Source organism: Hippocampus comes, unplaced genomic scaffold, assembly GCF_001891065.2.
Source record: "Hippocampus comes isolate QL1 unplaced genomic scaffold, H_comes_QL1_v1.1 scaffold227, whole genome shotgun sequence".
NCBI classification, from domain to species: Eukaryota; Metazoa; Chordata; class Actinopteri; order Syngnathiformes; family Syngnathidae; genus Hippocampus; species Hippocampus comes.
Window position 1 is genome coordinate 214,169 of NW_017805630.1, and position 17,716 is coordinate 231,884.

The 17,716-nt window shown below is 47.9% G+C and overlaps 1 protein-coding gene and 1 long non-coding RNA gene across 4 annotated transcripts in view; one reads left to right on the forward strand and one right to left on the reverse strand.

Annotated features, from left to right (window-relative positions):
- LOC109522794 (uncharacterized) overlaps positions 1-6,149 on the forward strand; it is a 58,418-nt gene extending 52,269 nt beyond the window's left edge. For 2 of the 3 annotated variants that reach the window (XR_002169621.1, XR_002169620.1), the window contains exon 4: positions 1,348-1,499. This is a non-coding gene — a long non-coding RNA (uncharacterized LOC109522794). Of the gene's footprint in view, positions 1-1,347; positions 1,500-4,891 lie in introns of those variants that run through there. The other variant, XR_002169622.1, reaches the window with a different exon arrangement.
- A 6,459-nt stretch (positions 6,150-12,608) lies between these two features.
- Positions 12,609-17,716, reverse strand: part of LOC109522803 (forkhead box protein O3-like) — a 52,179-nt gene continuing 47,071 nt past the window's right edge. Inside the window, exon 2 of the mRNA XM_019881616.1 lies at positions 12,609-17,016. Coding sequence (XP_019737175.1) covers positions 15,343-17,016 — 1,674 coding nt within the window. The 3' untranslated portion in view covers positions 12,609-15,342. The remainder of the gene's footprint in view (positions 17,017-17,716) is intronic.

The window sequence follows — 17,716 nt, forward strand, 5'->3', positions numbered from 1 at the left end:
TGTGTGTGTGTGTGAGAGATGTCTGACGGGTGAAAGCGTTGCTGCCTGCCTGCTGGTCCAACGTGCCCGCGAGTCAGCCATCAAACTTTCACGTGGGCACATCAATAATTCAGCACGCTGCATTGTGCAAGTAACGGCGTGCCACTGAGGCTGACGACAAAGCGGGGAGGGGCCGAGGAAGCGCCGCCAACGAGGGACGGACGGGCGAGACGTCACACGTCTTTTGGCGCTAATTGCTCTCTCTTCCCCACTCGTGCGTGTCCAATTAGAAGCATTCGGAACATTTCAACGCAGGCGCCGACGTGTTCAAGATCAACCCGCACGCGTCACATTTCGTGTCGTCGTTGTGACGTGCTGGAGCTAGCAGGCAAAAAGTATGTCAGAAAAAGAATGAACACACATTTGAATACAAACAGTGGTGCAACACGTAGACAGACAACATTACAATACTCACAAGCACGTATTCTTTATCCTCTGGAAGAACGACTAACATTACTGCCATATAGAGAAGCTGAGAGAGGAGCCTGGTTTCCATTTTCCCCCCATATTTCTGTCATATACTGCCCCCAGGTGGCCAAGGTGCACACAGCAAAATGAGCAGCAATGTGCATTGAAGGAGAGCGTGTAACAAAAACTGTTTCATTCTTTTCAATTCGATTTAATGGTGTCATGAACGTAAGCTTTGATTATTTCTTATTTTCTCTACATTATATGAAGGAAAGATGCTATTGCTTTTTTGGGAAGCCACATATTAATTTGTTTCTTCACATTCTTGACTTAGAGTGATTTGGCCCACTCGGTGCCATTTTGTCTGCTGAGCGTGTCTTTAGCGGGCCGCAGCCTCGTTCGTTGTACTTTGTATGACCAATTCCAAAAGGTCAATAGCGTATTTACTTTGTATTATTGCATCGTGCCTGATGTGCTGTTGGAAGGTGGAGCAATTCTAATGTCATTTTTTGCTCTGTACATGGGCAGGGCCAGCAAGGCCTTCCCCGCTTGCCTAAAAATTGTCAGAAGACATTTACCACCTAAATTTGGATATTTGTTTTGTGAAATGATATTCATTTCTACCCAACAGTCTATTCAGTTCTCTTTTTTTTTTTTTTTTCAAACGTTTTCTCTTGGCTGCCCTGCTTACGTTTATGTGGTTGGTCACGTTTTTCTTGTTTCTTCCAATCAGATTTCAGCATCTAGTAGTTGCCATGTCAGTCTAATCTGCCATGGGCCAATACAATTAGTCGCAATCTTCTGATCGGCTATTCTGAGCAAAATGCAACATCTTCCTTTGCGTCTGCTTATGTAAAAAAACAGGGTTTTTCTTACTGTATGTTTTTTTTTTTTTGTCAGCTGATGGAGCACAAACACACGTACTGCGCGGGGTCAACGGCTGTTTTCTCACACACACGCACACCCAGACATGGACTTGACGTTGGCGTGCGAGCCTGCCAACGGAGACGACTGACAGGCGAGGCAAAGTGCTGATGGGGGCTGGGGGAGTGGGGGGGGGCAACTCTCCTTCATGGAATTCTCAAGAGATGGGAACCTAGTGGATGTGGATGGGTGCATGGGAACAACCCAAATCAAGGAGATTTCACCATCCTGACTGGAAGACCTCCGCCAAGGCCGAGCAATCACAATTTGCATCAACATTTGTGTGGGAATGAAATGATTTCAAAATTCCGTTTTACATCGAGCCAGAAATGATGTGAGTTTAAATGTAAGGATTTTTTTTCCTCAATTAATTTTGTTCATCTGATGTTGTTTCTCAAAAGAAGGCCCGCCCCGTCACTTTTGCCACTGAAGAGCCCCTGAAAGGCCCTCCGTCCTCGCCCTCCTCCCAATGACTGCCAAGCGACCTTTGGTCACGTGACCTTGCCGAAGCACGGCGGCTGACCTTGGACGGCGGGCCCAGCGCGACCTGCTTGAGGGCGACGCGGCGTCTCGGTGTACGTTGCCTCATCACGCCAATGTGACGAATCTCAAGCAGTGCGTTTTTCGCACCCTCGGTTACTTCAGACGAACTGAGGTCACGCTGGGGTCACGTCCAAGGTCACTGCTCAGGCGACCCAGGAGTTCTTTTCCCACCAACGTAATACAGCAAAAAAAAATTAGTATTTTAAATTATTCATTCTTCTTTATCTTGTGATTTATTTATAATTGACATATTTTCCACATTGTGATATTTTAGTATTCAGGATGAACATTATTTTTTATTTAATATTGGTATGTTGTGCATTCTTTAGATTACCATGTTTCATTTTTATTTACATTTTAAATATTTAATCATGGAGTATACTTTTGATACGTAGCTGTTGCAATCTCTTGAAAATGTGAACTTTTTGTACTCAAAATTATGTCAAATGTCTGTTTTGTGAAGACTGTACTCATATTTTGGACCAAACTTAATGCATTTTCCTGCGTTACTTTTATGCATTTTTTTTCTGTAACTTGTGAAGCTTTGGTGAACTTTTGCTAGACATTTTCACGTGGGGGTGTACTCACTTTTGTTGCCACTGTTCAACTTTTTATGATGTCAAATGTCATAAAAACAAAACAAACAACTGTTGCTCTCCTTGCCCACATGCCTGGGCATCACCGTACCTTAAATACTTAATTTGAAGGTCGCTGATAAATCCAATTTTGGCTCGCATCACAAAGCAAAACATTGACCAAACTCGGAGCAGGTGGGGAGATGAGCCGCCAAAAAGAATGGTGGCGCCGAAGTGGGCGGCACAGACCTCATCAATATTTCAAGCGCTTCTCAATTTGAGCCAGGGTTCCAGTGAACCGTCGCCGTCCACGCTGTTCACCTCGGCGGGGGGTCCGACCTGAAGGGGCGCGAGGGGAGTTGATGTGATGTCATTACCTAAATGTACCGTCATGATGTTATACCACACGTCAGAGTGGTAAGAATTGAATAGGGCCGTCCCCAGGGACGACTGACATGAAGTCACGAGCTAACGTTTGTTGTGGTTGTCACGGCGCCTCAGATGAGTGGCTCAAACTGCATCGAATTAAAATTAACCACACAACCTTGAAAATTAACGCCGCAACCTTGCCCACACGACATAATTATGGACGTGTCATTCAGGGGCCCGTTCGCTCAAGATTTAAATCGGATTTTCGACAAAAACTGAAACATGTCTAGAGTCTTTGAAATGTCACTTTTGTACATTCAAAAAGTTTGTTTTTAACAGAAGGAATATGACAATTCATATCAATATATTTCATGACAACCTCTTCAATGATTGTCAAAAGCCTTTTGAAACCAAGGAGTCTCATGTAGTTTGCTCCCATTAAATACTTTGCAATTCATTCGACCCTCTGCCGTTGGAACCAATCGAATCCATAAACGTAACATTTCACCTATCCGTTGGTTAAACCCACGGACCCGCATCTACAATAAATCCATCCGTACTTCATTTATGAAGAGGTCAGATGTTACTTTTTTTTTTTTTGGAAACAACCACTTAAGGAAATCTTGTGAGTGCAAATGAAAGGACTGAATGAGAGAAGCTAAAGTGCTATTTGAACGGCGACGTGAAGAGATGGGAAAGAAGCGAGCACTCGCACGCACGCACACTCGCTCGCTCTCTGGGCTTTGCGCTGCCCTCGAACTGGCGGCCGTCGTGGTTAAAGGTGAAACCCAAAGGCCCAACGTAATCGCTTCCCTGGAGAAGAGTCACAATGCACAACGTGGCCTTGAGCTCCTGCCGTGCGCTTCCTCCACCCGAATTCTCAATCAGTGTTGCAATGGCTGCCGGGCGACCTTGGAGATTTCCTCGCTTCCTTTGTCCGACTGTCCTTCCACGCCGCGCTTCACACGGCGATAATTGGCACAATTGCAAAAACGCAAGTCAACTCCGCTTCGTTGCAGGGGATGCATTACAAAACAATTAGCCAATGGGGAAAAGCCGCAAGACCGGAAAAAAACATCGCTGGGCGGAATTCTTGTATAGTGGTACCTCTACTTACGAACGTCTCTTCATACGAAATTTTCAAGTTACGAAACGTCTCAATAGGAAAATATTGCTTCTTGTTACGAAAGAGATTTCAAGCTACGAAAGGTACAGATACAGTATGGACTGCTACTCGCGGCTCCGAGTTTCCTGAAGGCAACATTTTTATGCTTTATAAGACATTTATGTCTGAATTTTGGGGACGGGGTTGGAACGAATTAGAGCATTTACATGGAAAACGCGTCTCTACTCACAAAATTGCTTCCAGAACCAATTAATTTCCTAAGTAGCGGTACCACCGTACCTGCAAAATTACCACTTTTCAGGAGACCCCCAAAATGCCGTTCAATCATAAACGTTTAGCCACTCAGGAAGGATGAAAGGTGCACTTTAGATTGGTCAATAATTTGTCAAATTAACCCCCACATGTGTGGACTCACCGAGAGGATCGAGTTGTGACAAAAAATATACTGACCAAATTATGACACCAGATTTCTTGTCCCGAGATCAGATTTTGAGGCCGTATGGAGCGACCCGCCTCTGTCCCTCGGCCGCTGCGAGGCGTTTCGGCGCCGCCCGAGATCTGAGATCAGTCTGCCGTCGCGCCCGCTGTGAGCTTGAGCTGCGGGCCCTGCTGAGTAGTGAGAAATTAATTAAGAGTGAAACAGCAGCAGGAGGCAAAGATGGAGGGGGAGGAAGAGGAACGGGAGCCTTCCAAAGCGCCTGCGGTAGCCAAGGCAGGGGGAGTAAAGGCGGGGGGTGGGGGGGGGGGCTGTTCTCCTGAAGGATCAAGACAATTATTGCTATTATCATTGTCTAATGTGCATCTCTGTCTCCTCACTTGACTCGGCCTTTGATTGTCGCCCCCTTCTGGCCCCTCTTTTGTGCCTCCCCCAACCCCACCGCCGCCCACTCCTCCTTTACCTCCCCAGAGCAAGGACGCGCTGTTTGCCGGTGGCGGCCGCAGAAGAGGCCCTAATGAGATGTCTATCGCCTCCGTCTAGACTGGACTGCACCCGCACCCCCCCCCCCACCCCACCCCCACACACAGCCCACAAGCACCAGTGCACCACCAGGCAATGTATTACACACTGTTCCCTGTCTCCAGCCCAGGGAATAGTAAGCGAGTCTGTGTATATGTGTGTGTGTGTGTGTGTGTGTGTGTGTGTGTGTGTGTGTGTGTGTGTGTGCGTGTGGCATGACCAACGTGTCTGGGAGGCAGGGGAGCTGCACTTGGCAATAGATTTGGGCTTTTTTTTTCTTTCTTTTTTTTTTTTTTGCACGCTTGTTTGTGCGCATATGTTGACAGTGTGTGTTGGAAATGGCATGATTGGGGGGCGGGCCGCCGGGTCGCCAACGCGACGCCGTGATGGATGCCCTGGCACGCACCCCTCATCGTCCCTCATCCCAAACTCTGATTGCCTATTTGGACTCTTCCCCCCACCCCGAAAAAAATGGGAAGGATAATGCCCTCTAAATCAAACTATCCTTGTTATCAAAGCCAAGCCTGCAGTCTCTTCCAGCTAGGCACTCCCACAGTGGAGCTCCACCAGAGGGACCAACACCAGGGGGCCCTTCGTGACTCTGTCGAGTCCTCTCCACTGGCAAAGGCAACATTTCTTTCACACTTTTTTTTTTTTTTTTTTTTTTTTTAGCTTTTAACGTTCGAATATCCGCTCCAGCCTTTTTGTGGATTTAGCATGTTGGGCTCTATAAAGACTCCTAATGCATTTGAACTTTCATTCTAAAACACGTGCCTTTAAAACATGCCATTTTGATAGCTTGGCACCACATACACCTGTTTACAAAACAGTGTTCCTCTTTTATTTCCTTGCTTAGCGCTCATTCAGAAAAGAAAGACAAAATCGTATCACATGTTTAGGAAGTAGCTCGCGTCGGCTCAATGGTATGTCACATGTTGCTGTTTAAGAGCTACAGTGGCTAGCTAGTGTTGGCTCAACTTTTATGCTATCAGAGCAACATTTTCCCTGAGCTTTGCTAACCTCTGTAAAATAGTTTTGCTTGGTGCTCATATTGAAAAGTAGACAAAAACTATTACATGGTTTTGTAAGAACTTGTTAGTGTTGGCTCAACTTTTATGCTAAATCAGGTAATGCTAACTTAATATTTTACTTTGTGGGTTTTTTTTTTCAGATTCATTTTATTTTATTTTATTTTATTTTTTTATACTTGGTTAAATCCAACCACAGTTTCTTGGAGACTCTGATGTGGTCGCTCCACAATGTTGTGTACCTCCATTTTTTGTTCCAGGTGGCCTTCATTTGCACAAAATGTTCAGCACGTGTTTGCTGTTGTGGTTCAAGGTTGAAGTGTGAGTGTGATTGAATCTAAATATTCAGCTCCGCATTATTTCGCTCTTGTTTCGGCATCTTGTTTTTGAAGACTGTGTACCTAATGAAGAGTCTGCCGTTGGAAAGGCATCAGCCAGTTTGGTACACGTGAAACGAGGGAGCTTCTCTCACTACGGCGGCTTCGTCTTCACATTGTGCGTGTGGCATCTCTCATGCTAACCTGCAGCACACAGACACACACACAAGTGAGTCTTTAATGAACAGAGTGTGTGTGTGTGTGTGTGTGTGTGTGTGTGTGTGTGTGTGTGTGTGTGTGTGTGTGTGTGTGTGTGTGTGTGTGTGTGTTCGGGGGTGGGTAGAAAGAGAGAGAGAGCGAAATGAAAGAGAGACAGTGGGCTCGTTAGCAGCCATGCTGAAAGTCTGCTCCAGTTACTCGCTCGACTGGGGGGGGCGCCTGTTTTTTTTTTCTCCCTTTTTTTTCACTCTGATGCGTTTGTTCGTCGCACCTCCCTCCCTCACTCACCTTTTCACCCCTCCTCCCTGGTGACACACTCCCTGAAGGTCACGTAAGGGAGCCGACAAGGTGAGTCGCCTTTTGCCGTCTTTGTGGATGGTCACTGCCAAGCAAAGGCCTAAAAATGAGCCGCAACAAGACAAGAAACAAAAGCTCGGACTCGCATCAAAATTTGCTATTCGTGTTGGCATTAGCCACCGAATGACCAAATCAACTCAAATAGGTTACTTCATCCAATCTGTGGCCCGGGGGCCATTTGTGGCCCGCCGTCCATTTTTATATATATATAAAAAAAAAAAAAAAAGACATTTACTCCTAATAATATAATTCTATGTACTGTAGAGCTCTTCTGAAAATAATATATATCAATGTGATGGATGTGCGTAATTTGTGGTATCATCAAATGTCTTTTTTTTCATACTTAACGTTTTTGTGTTATTGTATTAAATATCAATGAATGGTTGCAGTGCGTTTCCTGAAACCATCTGAGGTTGGTTCAGACCAATCGAGCTTTTACAGTGTGCCACCTGCAGTACATCAGCATTCTCTGGAAAAATATTCTTACCTCAGTTCACCTTGCTGCTGTCGACGGGAAGTTTGGGAGGGTGGTCGGGTGTGGGGGCGACTGTTAATAATCGGAGGCACTTTTGCGTTATTTATGCGTGCCTGCGCGAGCGCGCGTCCCGCGGGAGGTCGCAAACAGCTCTTATCCGCCGCCATCGAAGGCTGACGCTCCAAAGCTGCTGCCATCAGCCACAAACTCATTAATTACTCTTTAGTATCAAGCCGTAATTAGAGACACCAATCAGGAGGAAGATGCACACCACCCCTCACTCTCCTTCCACCCCCAGCCCTATTAGCACTGTGCTGTGTGCAAAGCGATCTAAACTAAAGCTGAGATGGTTGGAGGAGGGGGGAGGAGACAAAGGATGGAGAGAGAAGGGGGGCACAGAGGTCATGTGAGAAAGAACACAAGAGGGGGGTGATGTCGACACCGAAGAGGAGCATTAATTTGACATTAATTGTGTCATCTTGTGCTTTATTGACCCCCCCCCTCCAAACACACCCCCGCCTCGCAACGCGTCACCCTCCCTCCTCCCACCCACGCAAACACCTCTCATCCTTCCTGAGTGGCTCAAGAGATGAGCAAAAACGTGTCTCGGGTGGGAGGGGTGAGGATGATGAGGGTGACATCGGGACAAGAGGATGAAGGGGTGAGAGGTTTTGCGGGCGGTCTCCAAGGGACGCGCCGGCAACGCCGTCTTTGTCATTGAGTCAGGACGTCAATGTGGAGACCCATTGATGATGTCATTGATGGTGTCATCAGAACACAAATCAGCTTTCCGCATTGAAATGAATGGAAATGCCATTAATCCGTTCTTTTATATTGTGACTCATATCATATTATTCAAAAGTAACCGTGTTCTACTTGAGCACAGTTTTTGGCTACTCTGCTCATTTCTTGGAAATAGCCATCATATTTGATACAGTTCTTTTATTGAGCGCTATTTGACCCTGTCGGTGTACCTAATGAAGTGTCCAGTGTGTTTTGCGCTACCATGCCAAGTTGCGCTCATTTCGTGACGTTGCATCACGGCAGGATGGGATCCGCACTATTTCGGATTCCTCGCTAACCTTCTGCGTTAACGACAACACCAAAAACAAACTCGTAAAGATTGTCTTTGGCGGTCATTCAGGAACGCGTGTGCGCACGTGGATTTGTGTTTGTGTGTGTGTGTGTGTGCGTGCGTCTGCGTGATTACGTCTACTTTTCTTACCAAATATAGACGCTGCCATCAGGCCGCCATCTGCGGCAGATTATTGGACTTGTGCGAGGTACCTGGCACCCATTTGGACTTCCAGTCCAAATGCTTGTCCGCACACACATGCACACACACACACGCACACACATGTTGGCTGTATTCAGAATCCCTCCCGAGCCCCGACATACTGTAGTGTGTTATAAAGCGGCTTCGCAATTTTGTGGTGCTCTGAGTGAGTTTTGGAAATTGGTTAATAAATGATTCTGTTGAATTTTTATTGCACAATATGAATCAAAGTAGCGTGTTTTCACTCATGCTATGCCACACAAGTCCAATTTCGTCTTGCTTTAAAAATTTGGGGGTATGGTTCCCCTTGAAATGGTCGGCAACTGTTTGGTTTGGTGGAGAAAATGACGTGCACAAGTAAGATCATCCAGAATTCTAATTCGCAGTTCAATTTGTCTTCTCTTTTTTTTTTTTTTTCAACCTCATCCTGTCGAAATTCCCTTCATGACTGAAATGCTATTTGAAGAAGCGAAAGTAGAAGAAGAAAAAAAAACGTTATTTCAGTTCTAATGCACGGCAAGATTTAGAAATCCATTTCATCCATCCATTTGATGAAGTACTTATCCTCACCGGGGTAGCAGACAGATTTAAAAATAACCCCCCCCCCCCCCACAAAAAAATATGTCTGGGTTAAAAAGGAAAGGGCAGAAGCTCAACTTATCAAATGAAGCCCTCCCACAATACCATATATCTAAAATAAACAATTATATGTATTCCCAACTAAATAGCCAAAGACTAAATTTTTTCGCTGCTTTTTTATTTCTTTTTTTATTTTTCCTTTAGCGAACAATGGCATTTTGCGCTCGATGTTAGCATTAAGCTAGTCGCATTGACTCTCCTTATTACCCCTCGCGATAACGCGGGCGCTCATTGTGTTCATGCCATCGGGATGTACGCTCCGAAGACTCGCTCCTGTGTAGTTACTGACACGCTTCGAAGTGACCGCGGATGATTGACAGCTCTTTTAATACGCCGACTTGCGCTCAACAACAACTCTTGTTATTAATGTTTGCCCATACTGCCATGTTTACGTTGACGCGACGAAATTTAAGCCTTCCAAGGTAATGCAAAGTCTCTTCCCAGGTGGACTAGACGGGACGGCATTAACAACTTAAATGGCGAGAGTCGCGTCCGCCAGGACGAGCAGAACGCTGACATCGGGCTAATTGATTGGGCCTTTTGCGGTCGACTTTAAAAGGCCCTTAAGGTTTTGCGTGATGACCCTTGTCCACCGTCTCGCACGTGTCGTGTCGTGTGGGGTTTTTCAGCTCTTTGAATACAAAAAAAAACAAACAAACATAATCCAGTTCAAAAGTGCCACTGTTGTGTGAAAGTTTTCTCAAAAAGATGCTTCGCGAACAAAAGCTCCAAAACCGATCGAGACTTTTTTTTCATAACCACAGTTTAAAGGGGGCTCAGCAAATCTTGGCTCCGTGTGGAATTTGCACATGCAAATTAGCCATGACTCTTAAGGCATCTAAGTTGTGAACATAAATGGGTGTTTGTCTACCAATGCCCTGCGACTGACCGGCAACCAGTCCATGGCGTACCCCCCGTCTTGCCCAAAAGTCAGCCCGGATAGGCTCCACTTCATCTGTGACTGATGAGCGTTAAAGAATGATCAGAAGATATCTGATGGAGCAAGAAGTGCTGAGACCTCACGAGCTCTCTTCAAGGACACGGTCGCTCCGTCCGCTAGCGGTTAGCGCTTAGCGGCGTCCCCAGCCGGCCTTTAGCTCGGAGGGCGGTCTGAAAGCATCTACGACGGAGGAGGAAGGACCTGCTCCCAGATGCTTGAGTGGATGAGTAATGACTCGCTAATGCTGTCTCGCTCTCACTCTCACTCTCTGCGATAATGAGGAACAGAAGAGCAGACCCTCCCCGAGGCGCAGCACCTGGACCGAGTGGACTGGCTGGCTGGATGGCTGGCAGGCTGCGCCCGGCGCACCTCCCAGGAGAGCCTCGCTCTGGATCCATGCCAGACTCCAAAGTGGACCTCCTCGTGCCCCACGGAGAATTCATGGAGCGTCTTGGGAAAGTTTTAGCTCATCTAAATAAAAAAAAAAAAAACTTTGCCGGCTCCTCATTTCTTTCCCTGTGGGAGGTCATTGCGGAGTGGAGTCAGTAGCCCCTTTAATGCTGCCTGAAGGGCTTTGGGGTTCTTCAATGTCCAAGGATGTCCACTTGTATAACTCTCTGTGACTCTTCCAGTATCTCTTCTTTCCAACCTGCTGATGCCACTCTTAAGCTCAGTGGCTGTTTGAAGCCTTGCAATGGCGACATACTTTGTGATCACTTGCTATACACTTCCAGCTGATCAGCGAAGCAAGGGGGCGGTCATGTGGTGGTCAGGTGGGCACGCATGGCTACCGATGGAACGGCTTCCTCGTATTTATTGATGATGTGACCGCTGGCAAAAGCTGCAGGACAAATTCGGAAGTCTTTCGGACAATATAACTTACCCATCTTCAAGTCTCCGCTTCAGAACTCATTGGATGGTGTTACACACTGCGGATGGACAATAACCCAAAGCAGACTGCAAAAGCGACCAAAGACTTTGTTAAGGGACAGATGTGGAATGTTACGCAATGGCTCCCACTATCACCTGACCTAGATGCGACTGAGCACGTATTTCACTCCCGGAAGATTGAAAACACACCAAGCGACAAATGCGCTCAACCCGCGTCTCACTCACAATCTGAAATCCAAGTAGAGTTGAACTTGCTTGTCAATGTTCTACTGGAGCTCCCAAACTATTATTTCTGTCGAAATGTTTCATAACTATGCCTTTTTGTAGAAATCGAGGAAATTTGTGTTGATGCTAAATATACGCGTGTGAGTGCACATGTGTGTGTGGGGGGTGGGGGGGGCGGGGGGGGGAATCCCCTGGGGCCTGGCGGTATGGCGCTGTAGTGCTGCACACTCCTCCCGTGAAAACACCTCCAGTGGGAGCAGGACAGCTGTGGCCAACCTATCCCCGCTTCGTGGGACATAACGAGCCTCATGACACACACCTATTACGCCGACACTCACAATCTGGCTGCCTGCTTCGTGTGTGTGTGTGTGTGTGTGTGTGTGTGTGTGTGTGTGTGTGTGTGTGTGTGTGTGTGTGTGTGTGTGTGTGTGTGTCACATTCACAGTCACACATGCACACACAGCGCTTTTCACACGTCGACTGAAAAAAAAAAAACAAATGATGTCCCCAGACTGCCACAGGTCTCATTGTCATCCTCACGCAGGCATTTTCGTCGAAGGACCAAAAGCTCCAAGTCAAGCCAGACCTCCGCCAAGGCTTCAATCAGTCGACACCCGGAAAAAGCAGTGAGTGAACGCGCGCACGATCCTGGACGCAAAAATCACAACACATTGATGTTATTTGATGACCTTTGTAAATGTGTGAATGCATGTTAAATGTGAATGGGTGTCAATCTGGATTGGATCCAGAGTCCACTTGATTTGACATGAATGCATACGGAGGGTAAATGGAATTCAAATCGCATCCGTTTTGATGGATGGATGCTTTTTTTTTCAATCACTTTCATAGACTATAAATGAGACGGGATATTTTAAAGATTTTTTTCAAGATATTATTTCTGTAAAATGTATGTTCTGTAAAAAAATCAGGTTGCACAAATGGATAGCATCACTTTGTCTTTGTAAAAAAAAAAAAAAGAATTTAAAAGTTAATTATAAAAACAATGAAAATAAATATTTTCAACTTGACCGTGTGAAGAGGAGGTCGGGTTTTTTTTTTTTGGGAGGGGAGGGTTTTGGGCACCATGTGTATATTTCTGTCAGCAACAACAACCAGATTGGAGTTCTTTCTTTTAAATGCATTTATTTAACAGTCACCAGATGATGAGATACATTCTCTTGAAAAAAAGAAATAGACAACAAAACTGATATTCTTTTGAGATTTTTTTTTAAAAACTATTTTACAATATTCTTAATATATAGATTTTGTACAAAATAAATGTAAGTAAAACAGGAAGGGGGGAGAGGGGGGGGTTGACATCTTAAAAAACAGGAGGAAAGGGGGGAGAAGGGGTGTACAGGCGTTGACTGAAACAACTACCACATTTAGGATTCGACAAAGACCAATCTCTTTCATAAATAAATATAGGAAAATTAGACATCACGTATAGCTCTCTTTTCGGATAGAAGAAGCGTGTGTCGCTTGCGTGTGGCTTCGACGAACGCAACTCGCCCGTTTTGCTGGGAAGGCTCCACACCTTTCCCCAACCAGTACGTTCGACTGGAACCAGTGCGACCGAAAAGCCCTGCAATTGGAGGTGTGTTTCCCTCACTTAATGGTCTGATAGTCTCTGCCATGTTTTGACCTTTGGCTCAAACAATAACCCCGCCCCTCCCCCACAGCCCACCTTTTGCTTTTGTCTGCGAGCCCAAATGCACCGAGGGTCTCCTTGGAGGAGCGAGAGAAGAAGAAGAGTGGGGGGGGGGGGGTCGTCGCTATGACTCCTTCAAGGCCAATGAGAAAGAAACCCCCCCCCCCCCACCACCACCACCACCTTTCCCACCACTCTATTCTTCACTACATCCCCACGTATTCCACCCACCACCCCCACACTCACAAACACAGAGACAATCGAGCAAAGCACAGATGTGGGCGGGCGACCGACCGGAGTCTGGGAAGAAGGTCAAACTTGCAACAACTACCGACATCATTTCACCGACAAGAGTTTCCTCACTGCTCATACGTCAGCGCTGTTGGTCCTTAGAATTTGCAACGACACGACGACATCTACACAATAAACACACAGGGGAAAAAAAAAGGGGGGGGAGGGTGGGGTGGGATGTGCGTGAATGGTTTTGCGGGCTTCTCATCAACCCGAGCCCCTTTCACAGCGGCTCCCCAAACCCCTCCCGACTTCCTCTTCTGCGTGTAAGGTACCGACCGATGCGGGATGGGAATGGGCTTCTCACCTCGTGTCCGAAGGCGTAACTGATCAAACTGTGATTTGATGGGAAGGTGCGGGTGAAAGGGGGCGGGGAAACGTCATGACTGCAAAACGATGTCGAAAAAGTGTTTTCTGTTAAGGGGGAACTGAAGGCAAACATTTTCTTTGCAAAAATAAATTCTCTGTGACCTCACTGTAGACTAAACACTGCATTCTGATTCCTATTTGCATTCGCGGAATAAAAATGAAGGAGATGATTCCGTCCAGTTGTATCCATATCGGGGCGCTGCCGTTTTGTCACGTGCCAACCGCTGTTGTGCACTGAAAATGACGTCAAAAATGCCCTCAGGCTCGCATTGCGAACGTCACGACTCACCTGCTGTCTGGGTTTGGTCATGTGACCTTCGCAATGCGAGCCCGAGGGCACTTTGACGTCAGTTTCAGTTGGCGGTTGTCTGACGGCAGAGGACAAAATGGCAGCACCTTGAGAGCAGTGAAAACGGATGAAACACTGAAATAACTTAATTCTTTTTCGCAAGATTCCGAACATTAGAATGTTTTAGACTAGTGGGGCCACATTAGATGTACTTTTGCAAAGAATGTTTTTGCCTCAAGTTCCCCTTTAAGGGTCGAACTTCATTTCTATCTGGTCGAAAAGTGGACGCTGACATTGGCATCGCACCAGTTCGTCCTGGCTCTCTCAACAACCCCCCTCTCACCACCCCTATTCCCCTGCTCGGGTGAGATATGGGAGGACAATGTGTTAGATTCTCAATAATGACGCATCGCTGCCGCATCACTTTGGAGATTAAAAGCAAGATGCTGAATTTCAATCAAGCCCCATTAATGGCTCGCTGTGAGTAATGGCCACTTTGTCTCCGCTGGCAGGCGAGAGGAGAGAGACAGAGAGAGGGAGAGAGGGAGAAGGAGAGAGAGAGAGAGAGAGAGAGAGAGACACTTCCAGACAGCGGTGCAAGAGCGAGAAAGCGCGAGAGAGCGAGCGGCTCCAGAGGCCCAGGTGAGACAAGGTGAGACAAGTTTTTAATTCACCAAATTGCATGCAAGCGAATAATGATAGAATCCATTTGGTGATGTAGTGACAACACGCCTTGGCCGAATGGCAAGGGGACATTAACGAAACATCGCATCCAACAGAAGAGTCAAAAGTGCCAAGGTCCGGATGTATGAGGCCGTAAATTACAGGAACGCCACCGCTAAGACATTGGCGAGAATTGATTGGATCTCATGAGCATGAATTTCATTATGAGGAAACCGGTTCCGGATCAAAAATTGATTTGCATTTATTGAGTTTTTGCTAAGGTTGCTGTGCCGCAATTGTACTGCGGCAAGGTGTTTTCGTTTATTTATTATCTTTCGCAATGTTTGGTCCCCACTTGTGACGATGACTGATTAAGGGTCCTATTTGAGTTTGACTTCTGACACTTTATCAACTCGGAGAACGCGCCGGGTTCTGCAAGAGCCGCTCTGCCAACGCACTTGCGATAAAGTGCACGGAGAGTTCAGCTCTCGTGGTGGATGAGAAGCAATGATGCTGAGAGATTGTCATCACAGTATAGCTGATATGAGGAAATACCAAATGAGACATGAGCTGGGACTCACAGGGAGAGGTGGGGTGCGGGTCGGGGGCGGGGGGTGGGACCAAAAACAAAAAAGAGGAAGGGGCGACAGACAACAAAGAAAGACATGGTCCTATAGTCTCTGTGTCAAGTCAGGAATGTCACAGTTGAGCACAGTGCTTCATGGGTACGATTGTTCTTTCGTGGGCGCCAGACGGGCGGTCTCAAGAGTTCAGCCGGGGACCCAGCTCTGGTTGCTGTGGCTTTGCTGCGGACCGGCCAGTCCGCTCATTCCCATCCCCATGCCCATGGTCACACCCATGCCCATTCCCATTCCGATGCCCACCCCCTGGGCGAGGGAGCAGTCAAAGTTGAAGTCCATCTCCTCTCCAGAGTCCATGATGTCATGGAGGAGGATGGACTCCACGTCACAGTCCAAGCTACCCTGGAACATGTCGATGTCCAGGTCAGCGGGTAGTCTCTCGTGCGGGTGGGCTTGGTGGTAGCCGTGGTGGTACCCCCCGGCGCCGTTGCTGCCGACCATACCCTGACCGTGGTGGAAGGGTCCGTTCGCCATGGCTTGGTGCTGTGGATCGGTATAATGGTTGTGACGGGGGTGCGGATGCGGCGCGGTGGCCAAATGGCAGGAGTCCTGTGGCATGCCGAGCATCCCTGCCGGGTTGGGGGGCAGCGTGGTCGACGCCGGGAGGTGGGCGTGCGACGGGGGGCTGTACAGGTAGGGAGTTTTGTGATTGTAGCTCTGCAGCCGGTTGCCGTTGCCGCACGGGTTTAGTGGCGGCGCTCGGGGCGGGGTGTGGTTATGGCCGATGCTGTTGTGACTGAGGCTGTGAGATGAGTTGTGATTGTGAACGGGTGTATGGCTGTGAGTTCTGTTGTGGCTGTGACTGTGAGGTCCGTTGTGACTCTGGCCGTGGCCGTTGTGGTGCCCGGCGTGGTGGCTGTGAGGGTTGGAGCCGTTGCACGACATCAGCGGATGGCCTTCTCTCTTCAGGCCCAGCATCATTTCCTTGGGACAGTATGGCTGCCCGGTCGACCCTCCGGTCAGAAGACTCTGCAGGGCGTTGGTGCTGGAGTACGCTCGCATCGTTCCGGAGAACCTGGCCGGCTTATTTTCTTGAATGGTTTGCATGGGCGAGTGGTGGCGCATCATGCCCATGCCCGCCGTACCGTACCCCCCTGGACCATAGGAGGACTGGCTCTTCACTCCAAAACTGTAGTGGTAGACCGAGGTCTGGTGCTTCTGTCTGCCGACAGACGGATGCTGTTGGTGTTGCTGCTGTGAGTGATGGTGATGATAGCCATCTTCCATCAGCTGTTCATCGAGACTGATGGCGCCTGTCAGGCTGGCCAGCTGAGGCAATTGCTCAAGGGGAGGACAGCGGTTGGCTGCCCCCATGGATGGAGAGCGGGCGGTGGGTGACGGGTAGAGGTGAGGGGAGGTGGAGCAGGAAAGGCCTCCCTCGTCGGGTTCCTCCGGTTCCCCTTCCGCTAGGATGGGTGACAGACGCCCGCTCAGGGTGGAGGCGGACGAGCTGGCCCTCGAGTGGAGATCCGTCCAGGCGTCAAACTCACTGTCCGTCACGGAGGTCCCTCCAGAACCAGGTAGACAAGTTTTATGCGGCGGGCTGCCGTGGTCCGGGGAGCTCTGTAGGCCCGCGACGGCCGACCCCGCTCCGATTCCAGGACGTCCGACCCGCTTGCCTCGAATGCGACCTTTGCTCTTGAGATACTTGGTGTTGTTGTCCATGGAGACGGCTCGCCGCCTTGGAGCCTTGCCCATCTTCCCGCCGTCGGGGTTTAACATCCACCAGGAGCTCTTGCCCGTGCCCTCGTTCTGAACACGGATGAAACGGGTGTGCAGGGACAGGTTGTGACGAATGGAATTCTGCAGAGACACAGAAGAAAAAGGCATATTCAGGATCATATTGTGTACATATCCTTGTCTGTGGTCAGGACTGAAAGCGACGTTGTGGCTCTTTGGTATTTCTGTGACAATGACAGCGAGCTCTCACTTCACGTTGGAGATCAGTTCCTATGGCGGCGATGTGACCCGAATTTGTACGTCATTCGGAACACGCCATGGTCCACCGTAACCTTTCCTAATCCAATGCTGAAGTCATAATAGAAGTGAAGATTTGTATTAAAAAAACACTTCTGTCATGTCAATCGAAAACAAACAAACGAAAAACAGTCAGTCGGGCGATAAGTGAGGTGACAATGTTGAAAATATTCCAAACCTCTGGAAACGCACCGTCTGCACCGTTACAAACTGAAAAACTCCCAGGTGTACCACATGTACTCCTCGGGTTCCCTCTCCCTTCAAAACAAAATGTTCGGATCATTGGGGATGGAGAATTGTCCGTCCTGTTTGAACCGTTGTCTGTCTCTATGTGGGGGTGCGCCCAGTCTGTCATCCGCAGGGAGGTAAGATCAGCTTTTACTTTAGTCCTGCTCATCCCAAACAGGCAGAATGTCCTTCAAGAAGTCGAAACATTTTTGACATTGTTAACTATCAGTGGCACATCTACCTTTCGGGGTGACTTTCATATGTGTTATTACTGTACTCAAAATTCTGTGCAATCAGT